The following is a 22,318-nucleotide window of genomic DNA, read 5'->3' on the forward strand; positions in this document are numbered from 1 at the left end:
AGTTAAAGATACTGCATGATGCCATGAAGTTTTAAGACAACTAAAACTAGATGTAGGTACAAATTCGTTAAACTCCCCACCAACTGATAACTGGCATCAGAATCAGCTTGGGGAATTTCTGAAAAAAATAGTTTCTGGGATACATTTCCCAGTTTTCAACTTCAGAATTGTTCATGGTAGGACTAGAATTAGTCTCAGGTGTTTCTAGTGTACAACAGATTTAAGAACTACTGGCCCAGAGACACATTCCATTTTAAAATTAATCAGAAGTACCATAGCACAAGCCAATTAAAAAATATGCATGAGATGAGGGAGGACCCAATTCAGTAGCTTTTCACCCAGCCACTGAAGCTGACATAAACACTTTCGTCGGACTCCACAAATAAGTAAGATGCTCATTATAGCAGTTGATTGCACTGTTCTACCATCTCATTTCCCTGGTCCACAAAGTAGGTTCTAAACTGACGACTTACTGACTTTCATGGAGCAATCACAGTGAGGTTGCATGCTACTTCTTCCAAATCCACAAAGCCCCAAACATTTGTAACCCTCATGTATCTATACATCACTGAAACCAAAGTACCAAGGAATAATTGTAGAAGATACCCTGAGTTTCTAGTCTACATTGGGGAGGGTCATGATTAAGACTGGTCCTGAACCACTATAGGATTGCAATCCACAATCTGAAAAACAGAGCCAGTTCAACACTTTATAGGTAAGAAAACTCAAGTCTATAGGTATGTCATTTCACCATCTCAATTAAATCTTTTGTGTGACCTTTCATTTATCAAATTCCCACCATGAAATCGTAACTCTTTACAATGTGACCCCAAACAACTTCCATCTCTAGGTTCTGCATTCTCTTACTGCAGGCTGGCTTCTACCAAAGGACCTAGAACAAGGCCACCAAACCTCTCATCTTACAAATCCCATTGCCAAAGAAAATAACCACACTTTCTCCTACAGAGTGCAAAAATTCCAAGACAATATAGATTAAGTAGATCACACATTCCATATGCAACCAATAACACAGGAATGCCCATTCCAGCCTTAGGTAACTGTTAAGAAAAATAGATGGTTATAGTTAGATGACAGATAGATGTACACTAGAAAGGATAAAACTTCTTATAGAAATTTCTCTTGGCTATAACACATAATTTAAATTAGGCTCCTTATAGATAGGAATCACAACAAACAGCATTATTAATTTAACAATTCCTAAAGCTAGTGATTTTAGCTAAGTACTTGTATATTAGAACCTTCTAAGGCTGCTAAAAGGCAAAATTATGTCAAAATTTGCAAATAGATTTTAAGTCAGACTTGAAAGCCAAGATGAGCAACTCCTTTTTCTAGTTATTACCTCTGACCAAGGCATAAGAATTCACTTAGACAAATAACTTTCATAACCTACCTAAAAATAGGCTAGTTCATAAATTTTCTAAACTGTTCTTCCCTGCTGTGAGCAGCCCTTGATCTCTGACTGTAAAACTTAGAAAACTTTGGCATGCTCTAATGTTAGTTTTATAAGTTACTGAAAACCTCTATAAATTTAGCATCATTTCTCAAATCTGGATAGTTTTCTCATTCTGAATGCTTTAACATTTAGGTCACAAATTGAAATACCAGCAGGAAAAACTCATCTTCAGGCAGGTTGAACAGTTACCAATTGGCAAGAAACTGACAAAATTCAAACACTCAGAGTATCAAAACACTTCAAAGCTTTATGAACTTTGAACTTAGCACACGTTCCTAAATTTTAGTGGTTCCAACTACAGGAAAACCAGACTCTTAAGGTTTGCGATGATTTAAACTAACTCAAAATTTTTGCAATTCCTGACATCAAAACTAGATTTATAGTTTTATTATGGTAACAAATAGTTGTTGCAGGGGTGCCTGGGTGGCTCAATCGTTAAGCGTCTGCCTTCAGCTCAGGTCATGATCCCAGGGGCCTGGGATCGAGTCCCACATCGGGCTCCCTGCTCCACGGGAAGCCTGCTTCTCCCTCTCCCACTCCCCCTGCTTGTGTTCCCTCTCTGTCAAATAAATAAATAAAATCTTAAAAAAAAAAATAGTTGTTACAGTGAGATCTATAAACATATACAGAATTATATTTAAATTCATATAGAACAATATTTACATTTTTAAGTTACACTTTTGAAATCAGAAGATGAAGTACAGCTTAAGTTTACAACAAAGAAAAGAAAAATACACAAAACAAAAACAGACAAAGTTAGCAATAAAAATATAACTATCTGTTCTTGATATGTGGAAACTCTTTGTCAGAAAGCTATATCTTCTTAATCTGATTGTCCAAATCATTAAAATATGGATGATTCAGTGCCATTTTGCCAGAAATTCGTTTGGCAGGATCATAGACTAACATTTTCTGGGGGGGGGGGGGGGGGGAGATAAAAAGAAAAAAAAAGTTATTTAAGAAATGAACCATAAAAAAAATTTCCATAAAGCCTTAATTTCTCTACCAATAAGCCATAAGTTAATAATTTTAATAAAAAAACAACTAAATGAACATTTCCATTAGTTCAATACCAAACCACATAAATGCCTCATCCTCCATACTTCACCCTCTAGCTCTAAAATAACTTATTCCTTAAATTATAGATATCTCAATAACCCCTTTTTGCTCTAAATCATGCTTTAAGACACAAGCATTCAGAGATAGCTTTAAAACCAGGACATAAATTTAAGAAAGATATCTAGTTAATTATATTTACTTTGAGAATTAAATGGCCATCTGAGTTATTTATAACATTGTTGAAATGGTGGCAATTAACTATAGTGGTTTCTAATGTAGCTTCCAGCAAGTTCCAAATAAAAACAAAACCAGAGCACAATGTGTTATAAACATAGTTAAAATGAGTCAGTAAATGAATTATAATCAATCTAGTATTAAAGTTTTAATTTACACACCACCAGAAAAGACTGTATAAAGTTTAATATTGATCTTAAATTTTATCTTAAACATTAATCTTAAAGAAAACCAAATCAATAAGCAGACTAGATACACTTTTACTATCTAGTAACCCTGACCTCTTATCATGTAACAAGCACTATATTAAGTGCTAGGCACATATAATGTTACTTAATCCTCACCACAAAAGCTAAGTACTGGTCCCATTTTACAATGAGGACACTGAGGCTCAAGGGTTAAGTAACTTGCCCAAGTTCTTAGACCTGAGAAGTTTAAATCTAAAACCAAGTCTGAGGATTTACAGCAGTGGTTCTCATCTGGGTGACGCTTTGCCTGTCCGGGGACATTTGACAGTGTCTGGAGACATTTTGGGTTGTCACAAGTGAGAGAGGAATATGATCCTGGTAGCTATGGGACAGAGAACTGGGATGCTGTTAAATATCTTGCAATGTACAGGACAGCCCCTAGTATCAAAACATGATCCAGTCCAAGAGGTCAATACCAGCTAGACTAAGGAACCATGATTTACAGTATTTGATTTTTGTTGAAGTGAAATTCTTTGTGTTCTTTGTGTTCAAGAATTACAGACATTAAAAAGACAGATTGGGCCCAGGATAAGGAAGACTTTCTAAGTCAAATCAACAACTGATATATAAAATATCTGAATGACAGATAAAGGACTTTGGACTTCACTGCAAGCAATTTGGAAATCCGAGCTGAATTTGGTAGCATGATTTATAAATTCTGAAAGGAGCCCAAAGACCAATTAGAAGGTTTACAGGATAATAGAGCAATATATATATATTTTTTGTTCAGTAACCTACACAAACCTTATTTTCTTCTGTCATTACATTAGCTAAGATTCATAAAAATTAGTTCCATCTAAAAGCTCAATATTTAAATACTGTTCTAAAACAATTTTCTTAAAGCCTACCTTCTTAAAGGCCTACCTAGGACAATTTATATTTTATCCTAACAGATTTTTTTGTCTTGCTTTTCAAGAAAACAACTATTACTTGGGAATGGCAATGTAGTAAAGGGGAAAGATTTTTAAGAACTACGTTAGTCCTTCTACTAACCTTTCTGATATACAAATGAGGCACAAAGTGAGAAACTCATGAGCTCATGCAGTAAAAGGCTTCAATAACTAAAAATATCAAGCAATAAGGAAAACAACTGTCTCAGATAAACTAAAAAGTTGTAAACACCAAGATAAAAAGTTAGAAAGGAAGGCTACTATGAACCAGCTACTTAAAAACAATTAAGGCATATTAGCCCTGGCCTCTCCTTCACAGAGCATCTATAGCTACTTAAAAACTCAAACAACTAATGCTAAAACCTCCTCTCAAAACCACTCGTGTTTCTTGGTATCTAAAATGGAGCTAGTTATAAAATAAACATAACAGGCATAATAGTTATGTGCGTAGCTCAATATATGTTGGTTTATTTCCCAGGTAAAGGAAATGAATCGAGCACATTCAGAATCAAAAATGCTGAAGTCAAGGGTCTCCTTACCGAGAGCAGATCCAAGCCATTTTCATCCAAGTTTTTAACATGGGATGCCAGGCTTCCTGGTTTCCACTTGGGAAATGTATTCTTATAGTCCTGTAAAGATTCCACTTCTGGCCACACTTCATTATTGGGAGTGCCCAAAGCTCTAAAAGGGTATAGCAAAACAAGAAATTATTAGTTAAAGCATAATCTTAGTATTACATACATGTTGCCTTCATTATTATTTCACTTGAAATTTTAAAGTTCTTAAAAAGACAAAAATACCTGAAAATTCTGAAGAGTTGATCGATTTCTGAATCCCCATGGAAAAGTGGTTTCTTGGTTGCTAATTCTGCAAATATGGTGCCTATACTCCAAATGTCAACTGGAGTTGAGTAGCGAGCTGACCCCAGCAATACTTCTGGCGATCTATACCAGAGTGTTACCACCTATTACAAAGCAAATTTTTACACTGAATAAATGCAGTGCATTAAATTACTAAATATACACTTTTATATTTCAGTAAGACTGTCTTTTAAAAGGTTCCATGGTTGCCTCTGATAATATTGCTTGAACGTCAACTAACTATACACAAAATAATAAATGGAAGATAAGAATTTCATTTGTAAGTTCTATTTGTAAGTTCTATTCATGAGGGGGTTAAAAAAAACAAACATCAGATAAAAGCATACCAGCTCTTTTCTTGCTTTTCAAATCATTAAAGTCCAAGAATCAAAATAGTCAAGACAGCGTTCACTTTAAAAAAAAAAAAAAGCCACTGATAATGGATTTGGGCGTGACACTGTACAATGCATGTACATACACTGCTTATATGCTAAAAACATGAGTAAGTCAAATAAGTTTATTAGTGGTCTAGAGCTGATGTACTATTTTAGTATCTATAATTTATCATGATGGTAAAAATATCATCTCTAACTTAATGAGGTCAGTAGCAACTGTTTAAGCCAATGGGAACCAAATAATCTTTACTTTTTTATACAGCCATAGGAAAAATGATGAAAATAAGCCAATACATCTAACCAAATGAACAATGTTATAAGTCCTGATTTGGAGATAGTCTTTGGGCTCAGGGATAGACAATGCCACAGAAAACCATCTTCCAGAAGTCCTTTACTATAGAAGTCAACACTCCCTTTCCCTCTGGAAGTAACAAATGAAATGCCAAGTCATCTGTGGAACATGGACAAAACTTGATTATATTCAGTAGTTTCTAAATATATCTGAAACAGTAACCCGTAAGCAACAAAACCTCTCTTTTACCAATTTGATTGTGTACCAGAGAGGATCCAATCAGGAGACAGAAACTACACGGTGTTTTGCTTGGGGAAAGTTTACTAAGAAGGATTATTAAATAAAAGAGGGTTAGAAAAAGAGACTAATAAGGAATAACTCTTAGGACTCTTATATAACTCTTAAAACTCTTCTTAGCAAAGAAAACCCCTTCCTCCGGCAATGCCTCTCCCACACCAGCTACAGCCATCACGCTTGTGGGCAAAGAAAGAATATTTAAAGGTCCCAGTTAGATTTTCACATAGCATGCAATGAAGAGTGAGTTTGGAGCTGAGAGGCAATAAACTCATGCTGGCAGGATGGAAATCTTTCTTATTGAGTGTTTGACTTAATGAACAAATACAGAAAACAAACCAGCAATCACACATACTCAAAAGCACCAAAAAACACTATTCTACATACCTCATGTGTGTATACTCTAATAGGTATTCCAAAAGCTCTGGCAAGGCCAAAATCAGCCAGTTTAATTGTTCCTTTGTCATCAATCAATAGATTTTGAGGTTTTAAGTCTCTGTGCAGAACTCTTCTGGAGTGGCAAAACACAATCCCTTGTAGGATTTGGTACAAATAACTCTGGAAGAAGGAAGTTAGTTAGAAACTTAACTGTCCCACATAATGACTTTCTAAATAATCTTGGTGGGTTTGTTTCTAAGATATAAGAAATTATAATGCAGGGAAATAATTTAACGACCACAAAAGCTTTCAGGCATTTGAGACTAACAAGGAGCATTTGGGGGTAGGAAGCCCGATGATATACAGTATCATGTTTGTATACTTGAGACAAAGATATTTTCCTTATGGACACATCCATATCCATATGAACTCATTTAGTCTTCTACTATTTTTTGTACCCAATTCTTAAGTTCTGTACAGTTTTTTAAAGATTTTACTTATTTACTTGAGAGAGAGAGAAAGTGAGAGACAGAGCACAAGTGGGGGGGGGCAGACGGAGAGGGAGCAGCCGACTCCCCACTGAGCTGGGAGCTGGACACGGCTCAATCCCAGGACCCAGAGCCGAAGGCAGATGCTTAACCAACTGAGCCACCGGGGCGCCCCACAGACAGTTTTTTAAACTTTAGTCTATATATTTATAGCAACTTTTTTTATTTTGAATAAGGTTGGTCCATTTCTATTTCTTTTTTTTTTTTTTTAAAGATTTTATTTATTTATTCACGAGAGACAGAGAGAGAGAGGCAGAGGGAGAAGCAGGCTCCCAAGGAGCAGGGAGCCCGATGCGGGACTCGATCCCAGGACCCTGGGATCATGACCCAAGCCGAAGGCAGACGCTTAACCATCTGAGCCACCCAGGCGCCCCATTTCTATTTCTTATCATTACATATTAATTTCTTCTTTGGAAACACTAGTCACAGATTCCAAAAGAAATAACAAACAGGATATTATGATTACATATTTAAATAAAGACAATTATCATAACATGCTATTTACTAGTTCACAGAAAAATATTGTATAAGACAGGTGTTGCCAAGACAATGTAATTGTCATTTGAAGCAACATGCATGTTACAGAAATATAAAGTACATATAGTAATAGTATTGACTTATAAAGTTCAAAATTACAAATAATACATAAAATCAACTGTTAGAAAAACAAAAAAAAAGACTGTATTGACAGGGGCGTCTGGCTGGCCCAGTCAGAACAGAGTGCGACTCTTGAGTCTGAGCCCCACATTGGGAGTAGAGATTACTTAAAATAATATTTTTTAAAAAGAATTATGTATAGGCTGTTTATAAATAGCTAAAAATGAAAAATGATTAAATGAGATACAAAATGATAATATGCTTTTTTCACATAATGGACTGATAAAATATTTACAAGATTGATAGAAGTAGGTGCTAAAAAAAATAACTGTCACGCACCATGATGAGTAAAGCGCTACTGTTGTTTGGAGGGCAACTGGCATTATCAAGATTTTAAAAGTAAATAAACATCTTCAACTCACTGATTAAAGCTATAAGAATTTATTCTAGGGGCACCTGGATGGCTCAGTCAGTTAAGCATCCAACTCTTGGTTGCAGCTCAGGTCAAGATCTCAGGGCTGTGAGACTGAGCCCCAAGTCCAGCTCCGCATACAGCATGGAGTCTGCTTGTCCCTTTCCCTCTGCTCCTCCCCACAACTCTCGTGCACTCGCTGGTACTCTATCAAATAAATAAAATCTAAAAAAAAAAAATAGAATTTATTCTATAAAGTTGCAAATGACCACAAATAAAAATAAGGATTCACTAGGGCATGGTTCATGAGAGCATAAATCACCGAGCTGGAATACAACTTCAATGCCTATCAGTATGGAATTGGTTTAAATAATGAGATCAGGGGTGCCTGGGTGACTCAGTCGGTTAAGCGTCTGCCTTTGGCTCAGGGCTCAAGTCATGATCTCAGCGTCCTGGGATTGAGCCCTGCCTTGGGTGGGGGGTCCCCTGCTCAGCAAGGAGTCTGCTTCTCCCTCTCCCTCTGCCCCTACCCCATGCTCATTCTCACTCTCAAATAAATAAATAAAATCTTTAAAAATAAATAATTAGATCAAACATTTAGATAGATGGGCAAACCTATGCTGAATGTCTCACAGAAAAAGGGTTTTACAGTTCTGTAAACCAGCGTATGTGTATATACAAAGCTGACATACAAACATCTGTAAGACTACTAAAGAACTAACAATGGCTACCTACCCGAGGAGTGGTTTGGTATTGGTACAGTTTAAAAGAAAGACACATCTACTTTATGGACTACAATGCTTTTAAAAAAAAATTATACATTTATAATTTAACTGAAATATAATGTCAACAATAAATTAAAACATTCAAAACCAGAATAAAATAAAACCACTTGCTGTCATTACCCTACCAAGCTTGTTACATTGTTTTACACACAGCTGACTGACAAATAAAGACCAAAATATCCTAGTTTCCAACAATGGAATACATACTTAATGGTTTTATGTTATCCCAGGCACTGCTTTTCACTTTATAACTAGAAGCACTATCTACTAATAAAAAGGGTAACTTTAATCTATACACTGTGGAAGAAAAATATTCTTTTCTTCCTGTTCTACTAACATTTTTTTCTAAGCATATTCCCCCAAAATACAGAACTTCTAGAGTAGACTCTTTACACTCAGAGGATAAATACTAATAAAATTAAGTAAGATAAATACTAATAAATTTAGTAAGTGGATAAATACTAATAAAATTAAATAAGCGTCTTACCTTAACAAGTGAAGAATCCATGAAATGACCAGGAGGGATGGAATCTAAGTATTTCTTGAGATCCATGGAAAGGAATTCAAAGATGAGATATAACCTGGAATCTTGCATAAGCACATCTTGAAGACTAGAGAATAAAATAGTCATGTGAAAAAAAAAAAAATTTACCAAACACTTTTGACCTCTCACAAAATAAAACTTCTGTAAATTTAACAATGGCTATCACAGAAAGTGAGACTATAAGAAATTTTCTATAACAAAAAATACAGTTTTGGGAAAGAAAAGATGGTAGCTTCCCTAGTAGTGAAAACCTTAGTACTAAACTAGAATTTGAGAAAGAACATTCAGGGCAGCAAATGAAAATTAAGTCATATTATGCTGAAGGTGCTAACTATTATACCACTTATATTTCAAAAGAACATTTCTTAAAAAAAAAAAAAAGACATTTAGAACATTTTTAGGTTGACTGCTGCTCAGAGCTTGTCTTTTCAATGAAGTAAATTATAGAAATTAATTTTAAAATTTACTAGGAAGCCTTAACAGTTGCTCACTATTTCCAGCCCCAGAAAAATGCGATTAAACCCTAACTTGGACTATTAGGAAACAAAAACACCAATCCAAATACTTAAAAAATTTTTTTTCATCTGACCTAGCTACCTGTCTTAGGCCTCTGACTAAGGGGTCTTCAAGGACCAGAGCTCAGACTGGTATAGGTGATAAAGGTCTATGAAAAAGGATTTCCTTTTCTCCCTTGGCCAGTTTACCTTGATTTTCCAACCCCCAATACTAATCTCTTATTACCAAGCTCCTCTAACTCTGTTCCTGCTGTAAGCCTATTCTTCCTATGCCCGGCATTCCCACTTAACAAAAATAGTGGGTTCTATTCCGCTCAGCAAAGTTAGACCAGATATTAAGCAAATGTAAAAATTTCCACATTGAAATTCACATTTGAAATAGGATGCGGAAAATGGTTTAAATTCAGATATACCATACCTGACTATATTTGGATGACGAAGCTCTTTTAATAGAGAAATTTCCCGAATTGCAGTACTAGGAACCCCTTCCTCTTCACTTTCTAGTCTGATTTTCTTCATGGCTACCACTTGACCTGTAGTTTTGTGTCTACCCTTATACACAACTCCATAGGTACCTGAAATAGACAAAGTAAATGTCTACTGTATGAAACCCTCCACAAACTAAGGTTTTAAATAATAACTAATCCCATTAAGTGTCACACGACAGAAATGTCTACTGTGACCAGATAGTTAGTGTCTTACTCATAATTATACCCTCATCACTTCCAAAAAGAAACTGAGGCTAACTACAAGCTATCATGTCTATAGTTTAGAAATAAAATTCATGTAGTTGTCACAATTTTCCCATACATTTAAATTACCAATAATTTCCCAGCACATTTTAGAGAAGAAAAGAAAATGGATCCTTTGCCGATTGAGATTTATCTCCTTTCAAATATCCCACCCAACAGTAAAGCAGGCATAAAATATAGGGTGAAGATGATTTGGGCTGAGGAATTATTAATAGGAGTCACTGTGACACTTTCAGAAAACTGTAGAGTGCTTTATGCATTTCAAATAGAAAAAATGGAGCTAAAATATTTTACTAAATATTTGAGAAACATTTAGTAAATTTAATAAAGTTCAAAATATCTACTATTTGGTATGAAAGCCTCACACCCATTTGGAAGTTAACACGAACACAGATTCTGATATATAAGCTTCAGATAATGAGCAACAATGTCAGTATAAGAAATCTTGGGCAGGAGGAGGGTGGATACAGAGAGCAGAAGCGGCAATATAAAGGAGAGGAACTAGTTTAAAAAGTTCATATACAATGGGATGCCTGGGTGACTCAGTCGGCTTAGGTCTGTCTTTGGCTTAGGTCATGACCCCAGGACCCTGCGATCAAGTTCAGCACTGGGCTCCTGGCTCAGCCTGCTTCTCCTTCTGCCTGCCACCCCCCCCCCCGCTTGTATGCTCACTCTCGCCCCCCCATAAATAAATATGCATAAATCTTAAATTTAAAAAAATTCATATACAGGATACATTTAGTCCCAGATAAGTGCTTTTTTTTTTTTTTTTAAAGATTTTTACTTATTTATTTGACAGAGAGAGACACAGTGAGATAAGGAATGAACAAGCAGGCTTCCCGCCGAGCAGGGAGCCCAATGCGGGGCTCGATCCGTGGGATCATGACCTAAGCCAAAGGCAGATGCTTAATGACTAAGCCACCCAGGTGCCCCGAGATAAGTGCTTTTTAAAACTGTGGTTGGAGGGGTGCCTAGCTGGCTCAGTAGGCAGAGCATGACCTTGATCTCAGGGTTGTGAGGTTAAGCCCCATGTTGGGTGTGGAGCCTACTTAAAAACTAAATAAAATCTTAACAGATAAATAAAAATTTTAAATTCAGGTTGGAAAATATAGGAGATCTTGAACTTGACTACATAAAATTTTGAATAACCTATTTTTCTGTACAACGGTTTAACTTCAAAAGCGATTAGAGTGCATTTTTCTAAGGAGATCTATTCTATAGCTTTTATTAGTTTCTCCAAAGGTAGCAATATTTCAAAAAAGGCTAAGAACTACTATCAAATTATCTCCTGGCTTAATTAGAATATTAAGGATGGTTTGGTGATGTTACATAAACTTTGTTCTAATTTTGTTTTAAACAGAGAAATTCTACACAATTATCTGCCTTTCTAAATACTGGTATGATTTTAAAGACATAATTGACCTAAGAGCCTAAAATTTTACATTATTTTGACTAAATCTGGGTTAAGTGTGACTTTTGGATAACCAAAGTTATTCCAGATTTTAAAAAACCCTGACTTTATTGATCTTCACAACCATCCTTAAAAATAACCTTCTGTTCAATTGAAGTCTGTCCATTTTTTGGATATGAATTATTCTTGCATCAAAAAACACAAAAGTAGGTAAGTCAGTAGCACAATTACCTGGCACACTGTTAAAGCAAATTCAAGATTCGTCAATTGCATAATAAGCAGTTAATGGTAAATTCAGAACTAATTTTTTCCCCTACTATTCCTCTCTCTCCTGTACAATCTCATCTGGGCCTAAAATTTACTCACAACAATTAACTAACTTATATCTAACTCTTAGTATTTATTCAATTTTAGACATCACAAGTGCTCTATGTCTCTCTTCTGACTCTATGAACCATTACCACTCATAACTACTAGTACAGAGCTCTAGTTAAACAAAGCAGAATGATTCTGCTGGTTAAGCACCAAAAATTATTTATGAAATGCATAATATATACTCTGAAATGAACTACAATTATATTTCCTAAAAAGATTTTATTTATTTGACAGAGAGCACAAGCAGGGGGAGCGGCAGGCAGAGGGAGAGGGAAAAGCAGGCTCCCTGCTGAGCAGGAAGCCAGATGTGGGACTCATGGGATCGTGACCTGAGCCAAAGGCAGATGCTTAACCAAATGAGCCACCCAACCACCCTGAACTACACATTATTAAATTAAAAAAATAATGTTAGTTATGGTCAGGTTCTGGAGACTCTAACTGGTAAGCACAAAAACTTTAATCAAATGTTGATTGAGTGAATAAAGGCCACGTTAGGTCCCACATCATGGATATAGCTACTCTCTATGATCCAAAAAGACATTTTCTTATAACAGAATGTGACAACACTCAGATCCTTGTAATTCAGAAGAAACCAGAGAACACCTTTGTAATAACTAAAACAAGCAAAGACTAGAGGTATTTAAGAAATGAATCAAGTTGTCAAAAAACTGAAGTGTCAAGGTGGAAAAGTCAGGATGACTATTCTAAATTAGAAAAAGATTAAGGAGACATTAGTCACCAAATGAAATGCATGACATTGGCTAGTTCTTCAGAAGATACATACATTAGTATTTAGCAGTAAAGGACATCTCTACAACTTACTTTACATGGGTGAAAAGAAAAACAAAATGCTAAAAACACACACAGATAATAAAGTAAATGTGACAAAATTAACATCTTGGCAAAAGGTATTACAGGTTCATTGAATTTATCTTTCAACTTCTCTGTTTGGAAATATAATAAAGTTGAGGGAAAGAAATTTAACTTTTCAAATTGGTACTTTAATGCTGGTAGAATTTGACCAGGTATCTGGCAAACCAAAAGAAAATACTGTGTGAAAGGTATCATCTAGGCCTTAAATTATTCATACAATTTATTTTTTCAAAAACGTGTCCACCACAAAATCCAAAACAGCCAGGCACTGGAGTAGTGAAGACAATACAAGTCAGAAAAAGAAACAGAGGAAAACACACCAAGAAAAATAGATAATGTTATTATCAAATATTTTAATATCTCCAATAGTGCTAGACACTACTGCCAAGCCCTGTTCAAACACTTATGAACAAGACAAAATCCCAAACTTCATAAAGCTTACTTACAATGCAGTAAAGAAAAAGGATATTAAGGATAACAAAAAGGGAACTACAAAACGCACTTGGACCAGAACAATGAGATGAAAGTGAAGGCAGCAGAGAGTGGCTTTCAAAGTGAAAGAACAGCCATTGCCAAAAGCCCAGGGTCAGTGAATAGGGAATATGAGGACATCATGTAGTAGAATGGAATCTTTTAACTCAAGAAACTAAGACTACATTTGAAATTATACTCTTTACTGCTTGTATTTCAATTAGAGTACCTTTTCTCAAGAGTCAAATCTGTAGTCTCCTGCATGTCAGGAGTTCCAGAGTTTTAAAGAAAAACACATTTACACTTTAGGAATAACTTTTTGTTCCAAACTAAAAATCAGCACTCATTTAATTCTCTGAGGATTAAGAAAAACTCAAAGCAGAAGACAGTAGATATTTTCTTATTTTCAACTCAGAAACAAAATTAGCTTAGTTGAGCAGGTATAACAAAGTATTTAAGTGATTTTTAAAAATATCATATAATATTTGTAAGTTAAGAAAAAGAATAGCTCTCTAAACCAATCACCACCTAAACTTATCATTACTATCTCACTAAATTCTTTCCAGTACTCCGCCCCTGGATTTTTAGTAGTATTCCTTATACAAATACGGTTTTGGAACACACTAAAAATATACTAGTTGGAAATGTTCCTCAAACAGAACCTATAAAAATTGGACTCTAATAGCAAATTACTTTGTACAAGTTGTACCATTTGTTCCTAGAGTGTAGAATGTAAATACCAACTTAATAGAAACTTAAGATACTCTGTTGGAAAAAAAGGCAAAGGGATATTTTTACTCTTCCATTTGTGCCACATAAACATTCTTTAAAACCTTTAAGTACTACAGAAAGGAAATGAATGATTATATACAAGAGTTATTTGTTTTAGATTTGCTTAAACATGTACACATAACAGGTCATTTAAATCCAAGGAAACTAAATCGAAAATTTATTTAAATTGGTTTAATAATCTACTGTACTAATTTACAAAGTTTAGGTAAAAATACTGATCTTAAAAATAATTGTATGAGACTAAAAGTACACTACTAAACTCAACATAATTCTACTGCCCTAACCTCTCCCCGCCAACACACATACAAGATATCAGTAGTCTTCTCAGAATACAAATATTGTTTTAAGTGTTTAGTATTTTAAAATGTAAGACTATTAGGGGGATGGAGAGGGTAGACAGGGAATCATATCAGAATAATTTCAATTTTCTTAAAATCTGAACATTTTACAAGTTACCATGTAAAGAACATATAATTAACGCACATTAGCACAGGATACCTTAAAAATTGGATTTTAATAAATATTTACATGTCTTCATGCCCCAGATTTATAGCATTACTAAATCATTTTTTAAAAACTTTATTATTAAAACCACTCACCTTCTCCAATTTTCTCTATTTTGGTATAATCTTCCATAGTTAATCAGCAGATTTGGTAGATCCTAAAATGAGAGGAAAAGCTAATTTGGTCTCATGCCACTAACTCAAAAGGGGGTTTGAAGTTTTTAATGAGATACAATATGTAAAGCATTTTCGTGTCTAGTGCAGTATTAATTTTCCATAAATATTAGTTATGTTAAAACAACACTCACAAAGGAAAGGACTTCTGCAATAAGATTTTTCCATCTGTTAGCTCTTAAAACACTGGATTTGTATATCTTAACCAGTGTAATATTTAGCTTCTTCCAGTCAAATTAACCCTCAAATTCAGCTATCAACTTATCTATCCCTTCCAAACAAAAACCAGAAGTATGTTTTCTTTATGTAACACTTCTAAGGAGCACCAACGTGTGTTAGTTATACCCAAACACTTCCACAAATAATTTTATTTGACTCAATTGTACTTTACATTTTTTTTTTTTTTGGAGAAAATTCAAAAGGAAAAATATTTAAAGACACAAAGAGAGAGCTAAGGTGGCCACACTGCTCACCCACTAGCAAGATTGCTCAACTGTCAGTTGAAATGCTGACAAGGAGACATTCACGACTTCCTCAGCTGAGAAGTTTGCCATTGAAACATCTTCAGAAGCCCAAGCATAATTACTTTGATTTTCTAACACACTCATCACTAAGATCATATATGAAGGTCACTAATTGACACTTAAGTTCTATTTCTCACAGTCATCTTCAAAATCATTCCAGAAGTAGAGACAAATCTTTTTAAATGAACAAAATTGCACTACACTGGCCATGAGTGCCAATCTTAAGTATTTTTTAATTTTTCAAAACGGCAGTAATTAGGATAATCACCTTTTTCTACAATATCCAGATTTACTATGCCTAAAGAACAAAACTGTTGAGCTCACTCTGAACAATAAATTTCAAAGCTGGGTTTCATTACCCTCTCTCCATTTTCCTGTTCTAACAATTAAAATAAAGGATGAAGCTTTAAAATGCCTTTTGAATGCCTTCTGAGGCCCTGTACTACTAGCAGCTGTATGTAAAACACCAACAGCTTCATCTCCTATCTAGAAACCTCCAGGTCTTTAAAGGAAGCAAGACGTGCACACTGGTAACCCTAGTATTCAACAAAAATTAAGTGATACTAAAACACACATATATGTATCTCTCGGCATTTCTTAGCTTTCCACCTTGCATAGTATTTAACAGTCACCAAGCATAAAATAAAAACGAAAAAATCTAAATTCCCTCCGGTTCTATCCTTGGCCAGGTGTTCTTAAAAGCTCTGGGAGCACAAGGGCCTTGGGCACGGAGGGAAGTCCGAGAAGGCCCAGTCAGTTCATCCGACCGGTGTTCCGGGACAGCCCGGCTTGGGGAGCCGGCGTGGGTACCTGACCCAGGTGCGGTCTGGCTTTCACCCCCGCAGGCTAGAGCAGGGCGCACGCGGGACAGGCCGGAACCGCAGCGCCTAGGACGGAGCCTGGAAATCCGCGTCGTCGAACCAGTACACGGGTTTGGCTTCACGCAGGACCCGAAAATCTCCTCAGCCAGGTCGGCGGCCTCTTCGCGAGAACTGCCCACCGCGACCCCAGACTGCAACTCCGAGGCCAGGGCAGCCCCTGCCCTCCCCACGGTATGCCCGCCGAGTCTGGGCTCCCGCGAGCCTTCCCGAAAAGCCGGGCCCCGGCGTCGCTCACACGCCCAGGCCCCCGGGGCCCGAGTGAAGGCGCGGCCTAGCCTCCAGAGGCCCTGCCCGGCCCCGCGCAGACCCCTGCTGCCCAGTCCGGCCTCCTCATACCACCCGGTTCCTCAATACTCCTTCTCCGGGGTCTCCGAGCCGGCCCCCGCCGAGTAGACGCCCCGTAGGCATGACCCTGACCTCAGCAACTCTACGCGGCTTATTATCCCGCGACGAAAGCGGCGGCGTCGCTCTTCCCTCAACTTCCGAGAGCCAGCTTTGAAGCTAAGTGCGAGCTGTTTCAAACTCACCGCGCTGAAGGGCCCGAGGCCCACCAATCAGGTAGTCCGTAGACTTTCAAAGGAGCCAATCGGAGCCCAGCGACGCTTGGGGCTGGGCTTCCCGGGTGGCTGAAGCGCGAAAGAGAGTGGAAACGGCGGATGGACAAAAAGCAGGAGGGCGGGCGCCAACTGAGTCTGAGCGCAGGCGCATTCTTTCATCGCAGGAGAGCGTCGTCCTACTGTTTCTGGTCGTCGGAAATCTGTTCGCCATGGGTCGGGTTTTTCCCCTTCCAGTATTGGCACAATTAAAACTTACTGCTCTCAAATATCGCATCACAACACTGATACTACATTTACATTCAGATTCCATTATTTTCACTTCTAATACTTAAAGCTACTGTATATTTATGTTTTTCTAAGTGGATAATTTTCCGGCTGGGCTAAAGGAGCACATTTCACCCACACATATGTATACTTTGTTTTTACCTTGCTTTTTAAACTTTTTATTTAAAATTCTATTTATTTAAAAATTCTACTTATTTAAAAATTAAAAACAAAATTTTACATTTTTAAAGTTTAAAATATTTCACATCAGAATTTTAGTTGTTTTTTAAAACACAAAATTCACAATTCCAGGAGAGGGAAAAAAAGAGATCTAAATTATTCTTTAAATAATAAAAGTATCAAAAACTCTCTCTCATTGCCCTCCACCATAACCTTAAGAGAGATGTCTGTGCTTGAACATCATTCTTTAAGTTTTTAAGAAAATAAGAGTAAAATAGAAATGATAAGAAGAGTCCCCTAATAAGGGCTTCTCTTTGCACCACCCTTAATGGGATGTAGGACAAAGACTGATTACTGTGAACTCTACAAAATACTATTAGAAGGCTCAGATTAGGTGCTCACTTCGGCAGCACAGTTGGTAAAATTGGAACGATACAGAGAAGATTAGCCTAGTCCCTGCCCAAGGATGACACAAATTGGTGAAGTGTTCCATTAAAAAAAAAGACCCAGATTAGGATAAAGAAGGGAGCTAGTACATCACATGCATTTAAGTGTTTAGTACCCTTTTACACAGGGAGCAGCATCTGTCATCTGGCACTATTTGTGGTATGAACACATGGCCTTAACAATTTTATGCTCCTAGGTGACAGAGAATATTTGGGATTCACATTGGAGGTAGGGGGTTCTGAAATCTCTGCCTGAACCTAAGAACTTTTAAAATTTACTTTTAAAATCCCAAATTCACATTTTAAATAAAAACTGACTACCCCAGAGAAGTGCTCTAGGGAAGAAGACTGTTCTGTGCCAGTTCAGGGTACTGATTTTAATGAGTACATATATAAATATTTCTCTCTGGGAGGCCGCAGCAAGGCGTTCATTTTATAGCAACTAAAAACAGCTAGTAATTCATTATATCCATTCTACATTCAACATAAAGACCACAAGTTTCCACAGCTGTGATGCTAGATTTTTCAATTTAACTCAGTTATCTTTGTTTTTTAAACTTTCAGGGGTTATTGTAAATTCATGCTATCGTCTTCACAAATACAGTTTATTAATTCTTCGGGCCAACTTGAATTTAGTGTCTCTAAAGTACTTTAGAGACACAAAATTAATCAGATACAATTCCTGCTGTAAGTGTTGGAGGTGAGAGAACACATGATTACTTAGAATTTTATTCTGGCATTTTACACTGTAAATTATGCTATAAAGTGAAATGAGAACATAGAGGGGCAAATTACTAATTCGAACAGATATTGGAGAAAGAATTGTTGGGTGGAGCTTCCAAACAGAGGAAATTTCATGAGGTAAGCACTTAAAGTCTGCCCAGGGCATTCAGGATGCCGTTGTTGTAGAGTGCATGCCGTCTGCAGGTGCGCCGCCATTGTAGGGTGCAGGATGTCCCCCAGTGTTAAGCAGAGAAGAGAGTTTGGAATGAGAATCTTAAAGAGCCCTGAATACTGTCCTAAGGGGTTGCACAGGAGAGGTGCAGAACTATTTTAGAACTAGTCTCTAAGTGCTATGAAAAAACAACGGAAGAGGAGAGGGTGGAAAGGGATGTGCTACAAAAAATGTCATACTTATATTTTGGTAAGCTCCATTTAGGAAAAAAAAAAAAGAGCAGTTGGCACTGCATATAAGCTTGTTTTGTTTTGTTTTTAGAAACCAATATTGCTGTGGACTGAATTATGTCTCCCTCCACCTCAAATTCCTATATTGAAGCCCTACCCCTCACAGTGATAGTATTTAGAGATGGGGCCTTTCGGAGATAATTTGGTTTAAATGAGATCATGAGGGTAAAGTCCTCACTATGGGATTAGTGCTCTTATTAGAAGAGAAACCAGAGAACTGGGTCACTCTCTCTCCTCCTTGTGAGGACACAGCAGGGAGGCGCCATCTATAAACCCTGAAGCCTCACCAGAACCCACCATGTGGGCACCTTGGTCTCAGACTTCCGGCCTCTAGAACTGTGAGGAAATACATTTTTGATGTATAAGCCACCCAGTTTATGTTATGACAGCCCAAGCTGACTAAAACAAGTATTTTTTCAGGTAAAAATGTTAAGAAACATTTGCTTGTAAATACATAAAATAGCCTGGAAGGAGATGTAGCAAATAACAATGTGCCTGGAGGAGGAGTGCCTGGGGCACAGGGGTGGGGAGGGAGATTGTTGTATCTTTTGAAGTTTGAACCATGGGAATATATCACGTAGGCTAAAAATGGATGGATGGATGGATGGATGGATGGATGGATGGATGGATGGTTGGATGGATGGATGGATGAGGCCAAAGCCTCTTTTTTGCTACTGGATAAAATTCATGGAAGCTGCTGAAAAACTTACTCAAAAGGAGAAGACTGATCTCCCTTTACATAATTCAGAAAGTAAAGTGGTTGAAAAAAGCAAGACATGAAATTTCAAGATCTTTTCATCACAGCTGAAAACATGGAACTATCACGGGTGTTCCTGAGTTAGGCATTTTTGTAATTAGAAAAGTAATGTGATTTTTTTGTAAAATGTTCAAACAATTCCGTAATAAAAGTTTTTCATATATAACCTCCATGTTCCCACACTCATTCCTCCAACTAAAGAGACAGAAAGAGAAATCACGGGTAAGCTTTTGGCATCCATACTTTAAATCCACCTGTGTCGACTTACCTCAATCTTTCATTGGAAATGAAAGTGATCACCCAGGGATGGGGTAGGGAGGAGAAAGTCACTCATCAACCAATGAGAATCAAAGACAACAGGTGAACAAATAAGTGTCATCCCATATAGGTGGGGAGCAAATGCTTACAGTGTAATAACTAAAGGCTGCTCTGGGCAGAACATGGTGGTTGTTAGGAGTAGTTGTGAGTGTGGCGGAGGGCAGAGGAGTCCAGCAAGGCTTCACAGCAGAGGTAGGTTCTAAACTGAGTCTTGAGGAATGAAGAGTTTGCCAAGCAGACACATGCATGAAGAGAGATTTGTGGTCCACTGAGAAGAAACAATAAGGCATGTTTGATGGACTGAAATTAATTCAGTATTCCTGGAACATAAATGGAGTTTGGGAGGCTAGAGAAAGGATCAGAGAAATGATGTTATGGAGTTAGGCAATATCCATACCTGGGAGGGCCTTTCAGGGTCCCACCAAAGGATTTGGATGGAGGATGGAATTGAAAAAAAAAAATGTGAGTAGGGGGTGACAAAGTCAGATGTGGGATTAGGAGGGAAAAGTCACTGAAGAGATCTGAGGAGGGACAATGAGGTAACATCAGAGCCAGGAGACCAGTGGAGGGCTCTGCACCTACCCCAACACGGGCCGAACTAGGGCAGTGGTGGTCAGTTTGAAAAGGAGGAAATGATGATGAGCTATTTTGAGGAGCTAGAACTATAAGACCTGAGGGGTGGATTGGGTGTGTTGACTGAAGGAGAAAGAGTCATGAGGGATGACTAGGATATATGTTTGACAATGGATGGATGCCACCACAGTTCTGGAGAGAGGCTGAGGGATACTTACGGTGGGGAGGGAGTGTGGGGGGTGGGGCGGGGGGAGTGTTGATTTGGGCATGTTGATTGTGAGGTACCAATGTAATATCCATGTGGCCGCAGATGGACAAAGGTAGATGTAGGTTCCAGGAGGCCTGAAGTATTTATCATTTGGGGACCCTTTTAAAGAAAAAGAATGCTAGATTCAGTGTGATAGGGAATATATTTTGAGAATAAGAAATTGTGAAACTACAAAATTTTAAAAGGTGAAAAGTGCCATAAAATCGCAAAATTCATAGAAAATTATATTTTTATTAATTACCTGACATATCCCTTACAATGCATTTTGTCCTACATTTTTGGGGAGCAACAACTTTTGGAATCCATTTTTTAAATGCTTATTCATCCTTTCAGCTGGCAAATTCTTTATCTTTGCCTCTTTATACAAAACACAATTTTGTAATATTTACTATGAAGAGAAAAAAGGTAATTCAGTCTTTCCTTTAACATGGTTAATCCGAATTGGCTTCTTATGATTAATTATTTCAGAAAAGTTTTTATGACTTCTTACCTCATTATTGATAACATCATGTAGATTTTTAGAATTTTATTAAATTTGAAAAAACGTTTATCAAGTTTCTTTCACATAGGAGCTGTTTTTGTGACTGCTCTAAGCTTATGCCCTACAAACACAGGTGTCATGCTTAATTCTAATTCGCATGATTCTAAAGATTCCAGATTCCAAAAATTGTCTGATGCATTTATAGTTGTTCATGCTGTGTTAATAAGTGCATTCCTGGGGCGCCTGGGGGGCTCAGTCGTTAGGCATCTGCCTTCGGCTCAGGTCATGATCCCAGGGTCTTGGGATCGAGCCCCGCATTGGGCTCTCTGCTCGGCGGGAGGCCTTGCTTCTCCCTCTCCCACTCCCCCTGCTTGTGTTCCGGTTCTCACTGTGTCTCTCTCTGTCAAATAAATAAATAAAATCTTAAAAAAAAAATAAGTGCATCCCTGACACAAGTTTGAATGAGGTAATGATATAATTTCACACATCTGCTAATTGGAAGAATTTCCCACAGATAGCTTCTCCTGTATTACCCACGACCCACTTACTTCCAGTTCAGATAAGATCTCTGACCCTATACCTTTATTTCCACATGCCAAGAGAATTCACAGAATGGGTAGAAGGAGTATTTCCAGAAGCTGTTGCTATATTAGGACGGCTGGCAAAGACTTGGAAGCGCTGGGGATGAATAACTAGATACCGCTAACCCTCAACTAACTGTATCCTCAGCTCAAATTCCCCTGAGCTGAATCCCCACAATGTTCTGGTCCCACCAGTACCACTGGGCAGGTGGGGGAATGGCGACTAGTGGGGAGTTGAACTGGAAAGAAACAACAGCCTTAAAGACCTGTGGCTAACCTACCTTATTTTATGCATTTTTCAAAAACCTATGATTATGTGAACACCCGTTGCAGAGCCCTGGAAGGGGACTGTGCTAAGGCAGGATCCTGACACTTAAGCTTCATGAGATTCATGGTGAGTCTAACCGTTAAACAGCAAACAATTTTA

General features: G+C 37.3%; 1 protein-coding gene and 1 non-coding gene across 6 annotated transcripts; one reads left to right on the forward strand and one right to left on the reverse strand.

Annotated features, from left to right (window-relative positions):
• Nucleotides 1–972: 972 nt before the first annotated feature.
• Nucleotides 973–16,935, reverse strand: CDK1 (cyclin dependent kinase 1). 5 transcript variants are annotated; one of them, XM_073886186.1, is made up of 8 exons: nucleotides 16,809–16,935; nucleotides 14,799–14,860; nucleotides 9,944–10,100; nucleotides 8,954–9,077; nucleotides 6,134–6,304; nucleotides 4,706–4,869; nucleotides 4,445–4,586; nucleotides 973–2,386 (listed from the first exon to the last, which is right to left on the reverse strand). In XM_073886186.1, the coding sequence occupies exons 2-8, from the start codon at nucleotides 14,833–14,835 to the stop codon at nucleotides 2,288–2,290; spliced, it is 894 nt and encodes a 297-aa protein (XP_073742287.1). In that variant the 5' UTR covers nucleotides 14,836–14,860; nucleotides 16,809–16,935; the 3' UTR covers nucleotides 973–2,287. The 5 variants fall into 5 exon arrangements, with proteins under 5 accessions (XP_073742287.1, XP_025706045.2, XP_025706046.2 ...); XM_025850260.2 differs by lacking the exon at nucleotides 16,809–16,935 and adding an exon at nucleotides 16,699–16,808; XM_025850261.2 differs by lacking the exon at nucleotides 16,809–16,935 and adding an exon at nucleotides 16,713–16,776.
• A 741-nt stretch (nucleotides 16,936–17,676) lies between these two features.
• On the forward strand, nucleotides 17,677–17,781 carry LOC112807498 (U6 spliceosomal RNA). Its single transcript, XR_003204100.1, has one exon. It is a non-coding gene; the product is annotated as a U6 spliceosomal RNA (small nuclear RNA).
• The last annotated feature ends 4,537 nt before the right edge of the window (nucleotides 17,782–22,318 follow it).

The sequence above is a fragment of the Callorhinus ursinus genome, unplaced genomic scaffold, assembly GCF_003265705.2.
Source record: "Callorhinus ursinus isolate GAN/ISIS: 27379988/994484 unplaced genomic scaffold, GSC_fseal_2.0 scaffold69, whole genome shotgun sequence".
Taxonomy (NCBI): domain Eukaryota; kingdom Metazoa; phylum Chordata; class Mammalia; order Carnivora; family Otariidae; genus Callorhinus; species Callorhinus ursinus.

What these genes read in the sequence shown, in the direction of transcription:
- CDK1 (XM_073886186.1), bottom strand. Translation starts at nt 14,835, where the DNA reads ATGGAAGATTATACCAAAATAGAGAAAATTGGAGAAG. An exon ending in TTAGAGTATACACACATGAG is followed by an intron (nt 4,870 to 6,133) that starts GTATGTAGAATA and finishes GCTTTGTAATAG; the next exon opens with GTGGTAACACTCTGGTATAG. An exon ending in ATGGCTTGGATCTGCTCTCG is followed by an intron (nt 2,387 to 4,444) that starts GTAAGGAGACCC and finishes CCCCCCCCCCAG; the next exon opens with AAAATGTTAGTCTATGATCC.